Below are 10,871 nucleotides of genomic sequence, written 5' to 3' on the forward strand. Positions count from 1 at the left end.
CACCCCGGAGGCTCAATCGTGTTACAGCTGCCGGCGGGGAGGAGGTCATGGTTTTGTGGAGCCCCTCCTCTCAGAACCATTGCTCAGAACTCTTGACCCTATCCCTCCCTGAAGTGCACAAACAACGGTTTGATACATCAATAGCCGGACCCCCTGCCAAAAGAAAGATCATAAATAAAACAATACAAAAGCTTTTTACAGCTTGCCTACCTTGAATTAAATTATGGAGTTATTGCGCTAGGGCTGAGTAAAGAGAAAGTAGTTAAAATTAGTCCAGTAGATCTGCCAGCAGTTTATCTTTTCTCTTTTCTGTAGATCCTTGTCTTTCTAGCCCTTGTGTAAATGGAAGATGCTTGAGATCGTCGTCAACTTATTCATTTGTGTGTTTGTGCAATGATGGTTACATAGGTGACAGATGTGGCACCCTATTAGGTATATTATGTGGAAGTGTTTGTTCTGAAATAACACCCATGTTGCACAAAATAATTTCTGTGCTTTTAATTCCCCTAAAACGGCGGCAGGTATTTCGATATTTAAAAGTGAGAAATTACCTCTTCCTCAAAAACTATGCAATTTTAGAGGGAGCCGTTTCTCACAATGTTTTATACTATCAACAGCTCTCGATTGTTCATAACCAAGTAAGTTTTTTTGTGCTAACAATTAGTATGAGTACATACCATTTGTCCTATAACGGAACACAGTATACTACCATTATCAGAAAACTCAATGTAATTTTACCCGCTGGTTCAAAGAAATCAGTCGCTACGACAAATTACCCATAAAGTGGAATTACCTTCTGATGGTTATGCATGGAAATTTTACACAATTATAATTTTAACTTTAGATACCTGTGACTCTTCTCCATGTAAAAACAATGCAAATTGTATCACATTACCCGGGAACTCTATCTTCTGTGAGTGCTTCAATGGATACACAGGAACCTATTGTGAAGTTGTCCCAGTTGAGAATCAATACACAATTGTTGCACGCTGTGATGGGGTCCATGGCGTTTTGTACACCCGAGGGGGGAAATGGAACCCGAGGCGAAGCCGGGGGTGCTATTTCCCCCCGAGGGTGTACAAAACCCATGGACCCCGATCACAGCGTGCAACAATTGTTTTGTTATACCTTGGTAACATTAATATTCCTGTTCTCGAAGTTCTGTTGTAATGTTACACATTTACGACGGAGCATTCGTTGTTTAATTAGCAGACGAACAAGAAACAATTCCTGACAGTTCCCTCGAACCCGCGCGTGTTTCATACAGCGGTGGAAATCGACCAACGGTGGGAACGATCAAGGTGATGTACACCGGTGTACATGACTTTTCATGTTACCCGACGTGCTCTGCATTACGCGTAGCACGCATCTTTAGCCAGGATACATGCGTATTTGTTGCACGGCACGTGATTGGTTCTCGACCAATCAAACTTCACAATTTCTATAGAGGTATAACAATCATTGTTGATCACCATCTTATTGTTCACCACATGACAAAAAAGGCCGTCTCTAATTATTATACATGGGTCTACATGGTAACTATCATGTACATGATCACTACTGTACGCAGACGATAACTGACGATAGGTGTACGATAACTAGCATGTACGTACATATTACACCTTAACTATTTTTAACGTACACGAAAGCTGTGCATGTGCGTGTTCGCCACTATAATGTACGTACAAAATAACTGGTGTACGTACACACTAACGATTTTGTATGACATGACCATGTACGTACACGATAACAAGCATGGACATGCATAAATAACTACCATGTGCGCACACAACAACTTATGTTTACGATTTATTTGAACGTATTAAAGAATTGTGTCTATCATGGTTGCCTAAAAAAGGATCACATTTGTGTCAATAATAATATATGCAAGCGCGTGAAATTCGTGCCACCGTCCTTAAACTAAACGAAACTGGTCGAGCGGTTAAGAACACCGAATTCAAACTCTGGTGTTTCTGATCAGCAGAGTGTGGGTTCGAATCCCCAGCCTTGACACTTGTGTCCTTAAGCAAGACACTTCGAATGGGACCTATGTAAAATAAACCAGGCACTTATTGAAAAGAGAAGGGGTTGGCCCCGGTGTTCCTGGCTGTGGCTGCTGTATGCGCCGTAGCACATTTTAAACCCTTATTAGGTGCTAAATAATTGGTGTTCTTGGCTGTGGCTGCTGTCTGCGCCGTAGCACAAACAAACCTTGTTAGGTGCTAAATAATTAGGTCTCATAATTCATCAATGCAATAGTCTATCTTTATTAAAGTTTGTGTATACTCATCGCCTTGAGTACCTTGTTTGGTAGATACGTGCGCTATATAAAACTTCGATATTATTATTATAAGTCAAGACATCTCGCGTGCATAAACTGTGGGAAATAGTTCCCAAACCATGCAATTCATCTGATCACTCACAATCTCAATGCTCCTCGCGTTGAATATTTTTCTGAGAATTAGTAATGTCAAAGTCAAGAAGCATGCTAAGACACCAACAACCACAATTGGCTAACTTGATTGTAGAATAATGTATGTTTTTTTTCCCCTCTAGATCTTTGTTCTGTGCAGCCATGCGAGAATGGAGGCACTTGCTACCAGCTTTCTGACTTCCATTATCGGTGTGTCTGCGAAAATGGATTCTCCGGGTTGAACTGTGAAATTCCTTCAGGTTAAAAACTTACTCATTATTTATAACAGATAGGTTTTCTCGGACAATTTCGGCAAGTGAGCAACCAATTTAACGACCAAGCTACTCTATTTCGCACGAAATCGAATGCTACAGAAAAGGGTCATTCGATTTCGTTTTATGATTAGTCAAATGTAATGTTGCGTCATTCGATTTAACAAAATGATCATTCAATTCAACAATCCATCAAAGTAGCATTCAAATTCGCAGTCGCTTCTTGAGGAGTGTCTGTACAGAAAAAGAATGACGATACGGGGGGAAATGGAACCCGAGGCGAAGCCGAGGGTGCTATTTCCCCCCGAGGGTGTACAAAACCCATGGACCCCGATCACAGCGTGCAACAATTGTTTTGTTATACCTTGGTAACATTAATATTCCTGTTCTCGAAGTTCTGTTGTAATGTTACACATTTACGACGGAGCATTCGTTGTTTAATTAGCAGACGAACAAGAAACAATTCCTGACAGTTCCCTCGAACCCGCGCGTGTTTCATACAGCGGTGGAAATCGACCAACGGTGGGAACGATCAAGGTGATGTACACCGGTGTACATGACTTTTCATGTTACCCGACGTGCTCTGCATTACGCGTAGCACGCATCTTTAGCCAGGATACATGCGTATTTGTTGCACGGCACGTGATTGGTTCTCGACCAATCAAACTTCACAATTTCTATAGAGGTATAACAATCATTGTTGATCACCATCTTATTGTTCACCACATGACAAAAAAGGCCGTCTCTAATTATTATACATGGGTCTACATGGTAACTATCATGTACATGATCACTACTGTACGCAGACGATAACTGACGATAGGTGTACGATAACTAGCATGTACGTACATATTACACCTTAACTATTTTTAACGTACACGAAAGCTGTGCATGTGCGTGTTCGCCACTATAATGTACGTACAAAATAACTGGTGTACGTACACACTAACGATTTTGTATGACATGACCATGTACGTACACGATAACAAGCATGGACATGCATAAATAACTACCATGTGCGCACACAACAACTTATGTTTACGATTTATTTGAACGTATTAAAGAATTGTGTCTATCATGGTTGCCTAAAAAAGGATCACATTTGTGTCAATAATAATATATGCAAGCGCGTGAAATTCGTGCCACCGTCCTTAAACTAAACGAAACTGGTCGAGCGGTTAAGAACACCGAATTCAAACTCTGGTGTTTCTGATCAGCAGAGTGTGGGTTCGAATCCCCAGCCTTGACACTTGTGTCCTTAAGCAAGACACTTCGAATGGGACCTATGTAAAATAAACCAGGCACTTATTGAAAAGAGAAGGGGTTGGCCCCGGTGTTCCTGGCTGTGGCTGCTGTATGCGCCGTAGCACATTTTAAACCCTTATTAGGTGCTAAATAATTGGTGTTCTTGGCTGTGGCTGCTGTCTGCGCCGTAGCACAAACAAACCTTGTTAGGTGCTAAATAATTAGGTCTCATAATTCATCAATGCAATAGTCTATCTTTATTAAAGTTTGTGTATACTCATCGCCTTGAGTACCTTGTTTGGTAGATACGTGCGCTATATAAAACTTCGATATTATTATTATAAGTCAAGACATCTCGCGTGCATAAACTGTGGGAAATAGTTCCCAAACCATGCAATTCATCTGATCACTCACAATCTCAATGCTCCTCGCGTTGAATATTTTTCTGAGAATTAGTAATGTCAAAGTCAAGAAGCATGCTAAGACACCAACAACCACAATTGGCTAACTTGATTGTAGAATAATGTATGTTTTTTTTCCCCTCTAGATCTTTGTTCTGTGCAGCCATGCGAGAATGGAGGCACTTGCTACCAGCTTTCTGACTTCCATTATCGGTGTGTCTGCGAAAATGGATTCTCCGGGTTGAACTGTGAAATTCCTTCAGGTTAAAAACTTACTCATTATTTATAACAGATAGGTTTTCTCGGACAATTTCGGCAAGTGAGCAACCAATTTAACGACCAAGCTACTCTATTTCGCACGAAATCGAATGCTACAGAAAAGGGTCATTCGATTTCGTTTTATGATTAGTCAAATGTAATGTTGCGTCATTCGATTTAACAAAATGATCATTCAATTCAACAATCCATCAAAGTAGCATTCAAATTCGCAGTCGCTTCTTGAGGAGTGTCTGTACAGAAAAAGAATGACGATACGGGGGGAAATGGAACCCGAGGCGAAGCCGAGGGTGCTATTTCCCCCCGAGGGTGTACAAAACCCATGGACCCCGATCACAGCGTGCAACAATTGTTTTGTTATACCTTGGTAACATTAATATTCCTGTTCTCGAAGTTCTGTTGTAATGTTACACATTTACGACGGAGCATTCGTTGTTTAATTAGCAGACGAACAAGAAACAATTCCTGACAGTTCCCTCGAACCCGCGCGTGTTTCATACAGCGGTGGAAATCGACCAACGGTGGGAACGATCAAGGTGATGTACACCGGTGTACATGACTTTTCATGTTACCCGACGTGCTCTGCATTACGCGTAGCACGCATCTTTAGCCAGGATACATGCGTATTTGTTGCACGGCACGTGATTGGTTCTCGACCAATCAAACTTCACAATTTCTATAGAGGTATAACAATCATTGTTGATCACCATCTTATTGTTCACCACATGACAAAAAAGGCCGTCTCTAATTATTATACATGGGTCTACATGGTAACTATCATGTACATGATCACTACTGTACGCAGACGATAACTGACAATAGGTGTACGATAACTAGCATGTACGTACATATTACACCTTAACTATTTTTAACGTACACGAAAGCTGTGCATGTGCGTGTTCGCCACTATAATGTACGTACAAAATAACTGGTGTACGTACACACTAACGATTTTGTATGACATGACCATGTACGTACACGATAACAAGCATGGACATGCATAAATAACTACCATGTGCGCACACAACAACTTATGTTTACGATTTATTTGAACGTATTAAAGAATTGTGTCTATCATGGTTGCCTAAAAAAGGATCACATTTGTGTCAATAATAATATATGCAAGCGCGTGAAATTCGTGCCACCGTCCTTAAACTAAACGAAACTGGTCGAGCGGTTAAGAACACCGAATTCAAACTCTGGTGTTTCTGATCAGCAGAGTGTGGGTTCGAATCCCCAGCCTTGACACTTGTGTCCTTAAGCAAGACACTTCGAATGGGACCTATGTAAAATAAACCAGGCACTTATTGAAAAGAGAAGGGGTTGGCCCCGGTGTTCCTGGCTGTGGCTGCTGTATGCGCCGTAGCACATTTTAAACCCTTATTAGGTGCTAAATAATTGGTGTTCTTGGCTGTGGCTGCTGTCTGCGCCGTAGCACAAACAAACCTTGTTAGGTGCTAAATAATTAGGTCTCATAATTCATCAATGCAATAGTCTATCTTTATTAAAGTTTGTGTATACTCATCGCCTTGAGTACCTTGTTTGGTAGATACGTGCGCTATATAAAACTTCGATATTATTATTATAAGTCAAGACATCTCGCGTGCATAAACTGTGGGAAATAGTTCCCAAACCATGCAATTCATCTGATCACTCACAATCTCAATGCTCCTCGCGTTGAATATTTTTCTGAGAATTAGTAATGTCAAAGTCAAGAAGCATGCTAAGACACCAACAACCACAATTGGCTAACTTGATTGTAGAATAATGTATGTTTTTTTTCCCCTCTAGATCTTTGTTCTGTGCAGCCATGCGAGAATGGAGGCACTTGCTACCAGCTTTCTGACTTCCATTATCGGTGTGTCTGCGAAAATGGATTCTCCGGGTTGAACTGTGAAATTCCTTCAGGTTAAAAACTTACTCATTATTTATAACAGATAGGTTTTCTCGGACAATTTCGGCAAGTGAGCAACCAATTTAACGACCAAGCTACTCTATTTCGCACGAAATCGAATGCTACAGAAAAGGGTCATTCGATTTCGTTTTATGATTAGTCAAATGTAATGTTGCGTCATTCGATTTAACAAAATGATCATTCAATTCAACAATCCATCAAAGTAGCATTCAAATTCGCAGTCGCTTCTTGAGGAGTGTCTGTACAGAAAAAGAATGACGATACGGGGGGAAATGGAACCCGAGGCGAAGCCGAGGGTGCTATTTCCCCCCGAGGGTGTACAAAACCCATGGACCCCGATCACAGCGTGCAACAATTGTTTTGTTATACCTTGGTAACATTAATATTCCTGTTCTCGAAGTTCTGTTGTAATGTTACACATTTACGACGGAGCATTCGTTGTTTAATTAGCAGACGAACAAGAAACAATTCCTGACAGTTCCCTCGAACCCGCGCGTGTTTCATACAGCGGTGGAAATCGACCAACGGTGGGAACGATCAAGGTGATGTACACCGGTGTACATGACTTTTCATGTTACCCGACGTGCTCTGCATTACGCGTAGCACGCATCTTTAGCCAGGATACATGCGTATTTGTTGCACGGCACGTGATTGGTTCTCGACCAATCAAACTTCACAATTTCTATAGAGGTATAACAATCATTGTTGATCACCATCTTATTGTTCACCACATGACAAAAAAGGCCGTCTCTAATTATTATACATGGGTCTACATGGTAACTATCATGTACATGATCACTACTGTACGCAGACGATAACTGACAATAGGTGTACGATAACTAGCATGTACGTACATATTACACCTTAACTATTTTTAACGTACACGAAAGCTGTGCATGTGCGTGTTCGCCACTATAATGTACGTACAAAATAACTGGTGTACGTACACACTAACGATTTTGTATGACATGACCATGTACGTACACGATAACAAGCATGGACATGCATAAATAACTACCATGTGCGCACACAACAACTTATGTTTACGATTTATTTGAACGTATTAAAGAATTGTGTCTATCATGGTTGCCTAAAAAAGGATCACATTTGTGTCAATAATAATATATGCAAGCGCGTGAAATTCGTGCCACCGTCCTTAAACTAAACGAAACTGGTCGAGCGGTTAAGAACACCGAATTCAAACTCTGGTGTTTCTGATCAGCAGAGTGTGGGTTCGAATCCCCAGCCTTGACACTTGTGTCCTTAAGCAAGACACTTCGAATGGGACCTATGTAAAATAAACCAGGCACTTATTGAAAAGAGAAGGGGTTGGCCCCGGTGTTCCTGGCTGTGGCTGCTGTATGCGCCGTAGCACATTTTAAACCCTTATTAGGTGCTAAATAATTGGTGTTCTTGGCTGTGGCTGCTGTCTGCGCCGTAGCACAAACAAACCTTGTTAGGTGCTAAATAATTAGGTCTCATAATTCATCAATGCAATAGTCTATCTTTATTAAAGTTTGTGTATACTCATCGCCTTGAGTACCTTGTTTGGTAGATACGTGCGCTATATAAAACTTCGATATTATTATTATAAGTCAAGACATCTCGCGTGCATAAACTGTGGGAAATAGTTCCCAAACCATGCAATTCATCTGATCACTCACAATCTCAATGCTCCTCGCGTTGAATATTTTTCTGAGAATTAGTAATGTCAAAGTCAAGAAGCATGCTAAGACACCAACAACCACAATTGGCTAACTTGATTGTAGAATAATGTATGTTTTTTTTTCCCTCTAGATCTTTGTTCTGTGCAGCCATGCGAGAATGGAGGCACTTGCTACCAGCTTTCTGACTTCCATTATCGGTGTGTCTGCGAAAATGGATTCTCCGGGTTGAACTGTGAAATTCCTTCAGGTTAAAAACTTACTCATTATTTATAACAGATAGGTTTTCTCGGACAATTTCGGCAAGTGAGCAACCAATTTAACGACCAAGCTACTCTATTTCGCACGAAATCGAATGCTACAGAAAAGGGTCATTCGATTTCGTTTTATGATTAGTCAAATGTAATGTTGCGTCATTCGATTTAACAAAATGATCATTCAATTCAACAATCCATCAAAGTAGCATTCAAATTCGCAGTCGCTTCTTGAGGAGTGTCTGTACAGAAAAAGAATGACGATACGCTAAATTGAACAGAGGGCTAAAGGAATTTGACTCGACTCAAAACGAAATTGAATGGCAGAATTCTGATTTTGAAACGCAGTAGAAACTGGAGAGGCAAAACAGCTTTAATTCGAGCGCGTGAAAATGAATTTGAATGCTCGTTTGCCGAATTTGACGGATAAAACCTATAGTAAAGACTCTTGGGCAATTCCAAAGAAATAATTTATGTTCACTTTGTGTTTATGTATCTCATTGTTGTGTTGTTGTTTTATCTCATTGTTTTTTTGTGTCTTATTTTACAATGTAGTCTTGCTGTATTTTGCTGATTTCTTTTTAGCATAATGTTTATAATAATTATGTAAACAATTTGTGTGCAGCATCTTGAGATTTGTGTGCATGTAAAACGCTTTGAAAAAATAAATTATTAGTGTTATTTATTATTATTTGTGCATGTTTATCCAAGTCACAGGGTCATTGATTTAATTGCTTAAGCCATGCAAGGAAGAGAGTTGTATTTTTACACCCAAAAATATTGTTCTACCTTTTTTGAAATGACAACACTGTTTCAGTTGCTCATTTGAATATTCAACTCTAGTTTTCTTGGTGCATATACATTTTTTGTTTTGCTCGGTCCATTAACAGCGGCCAGCCAAGAACCCGGTTATTAACTCGCTGTAAAGGTTGGCTCCTCACACTGCTATTGGCTAATAAAGTAATAAATGTAGTCATCTGTATTATTTTCTGAACTTTCAGACGTCTGTGTGAGCGCACCCTGTAAAAATGGAGCAACATGTATCAATCAATCACCATTGTATACCTGCGTCTGCACCGCCGCCTACACTGGTCAAGACTGCTCTCTTCCTGGTAAGGTTCCTTATGGGTTTTTAAGGGTTGGCTTTGAATTAAATAATATTGATGTCCACACTTTTATGATAATTATGAGAACTTGCAGTATTGACACTCTTTAGTAGGGAAGTTCAGCTGCACGTTACGCGAGCAACGTAATCGTGAACGTCAGTTATTGTGTTGTTAAAATCTCACGTTTTTAGAATACGCGAAGTTACCATTTTCACCTCATACGTAAAATAAAAAAGCCCCTAGTGGTGACGTCACCTAGAAACAACACAACTCTTTGAAGTGGATGTTCACGTTTTTGCTCACGTAACGTGCAGCTAAACCTCGCTAATATTACACAAGACTGACTTGTGATGGTAGTTGTGATCTCAGGACGGACATTGTGTGGTGAGTTGTTGGTACTTTTAGAGTGTTTGGGTTCACCCCACAATGTTTTTATAAGGAAATTTTAAGAAAAACTATCATAGGCAACACATGGGGAAGGTTTATTTTTTAGGTAGGAACTGCACTTGTTGTGACATTGTGGATTGCCCACCACAATATTATTAAGGGGAAAGTATAAAGTTGAGGGAATATATATAGACAACACCCGGGTAAGGCCTACGTTGTCGCTTTATTTATCACCAGTAAAAACAAAGTACAAACATCTTCAATGGAACATTAACAAATATACCGTTGGATCAATACATTAAGGATACAAGAGGGTAATTAAAATAACAATGAACAAGTTTATTTATATATTTATTCTTTAATTGTGAGGGCCTTTTATAATGTATTTAAACATTAATTTGTGCACTGTGTTTTACCTCTATGGGCCGTGGACAATGGGAATGGGCAAAGGTTTCGAGTGGGCATGCTCATGCCAGTCTGCTCTCTTTTAGTTACGCCACCGCCCCCTCCTTCAAATCCACTCAGCACTACTTTTTGATACATACCATGTATTTCAAACACATCATATTGGAGTTGTTCTATTATTATTATTTTTTTTTTGCGCATCTTGAGTATTTCTAACAACTGGGGTGATCTGAAAGTTGAAAAAAAAAAAAAAAAAGACCAAAGATATACTTACAACAAATTTGAAAGTTGCTTCTCAATTACCCACTATGGTATGCAGTTCCATGCTGTATTTTTAAAGAGAGAAATGACGTTGAGCCATCTGATTATGTCTTCCTTGTTTCGTTTCATATCAACTGATTCCTGTTCATCATTTTATTGTCTCCATCCGACTTTGTCTTATCTTGTTTGTCTGAATCATTCTTTGTACAGTTAAAACAATCTTTATTTACGAAGGACCTAAATCACACCAGCTCAATGAGGTTATTTTTTTC

General features: G+C 39.8%; 1 protein-coding gene across 1 annotated transcript in view; it reads left to right on the forward strand.

Moving 5' to 3' along the window:
- Window positions 1-2,678, forward strand: part of LOC117290151 (neurogenic locus notch homolog protein 1-like) — a 47,425-nt gene extending 44,747 nt beyond the window's left edge. Inside the window, exons 28-29 of the mRNA XM_033771405.1 lie at window positions 845-961; window positions 2,557-2,678. Coding sequence (XP_033627296.1) covers window positions 845-961; window positions 2,557-2,678 — 239 coding nt within the window. The remainder of the gene's footprint in view (window positions 1-844; window positions 962-2,556) is intronic.
- Window positions 2,679-10,871: the final 8,193 nt, after the last annotated feature.

Source organism: Asterias rubens, chromosome 5, assembly GCF_902459465.1.
Source record: "Asterias rubens chromosome 5, eAstRub1.3, whole genome shotgun sequence".
Lineage (NCBI taxonomy): Eukaryota > Metazoa > Echinodermata > Asteroidea > Forcipulatida > Asteriidae > Asterias > Asterias rubens.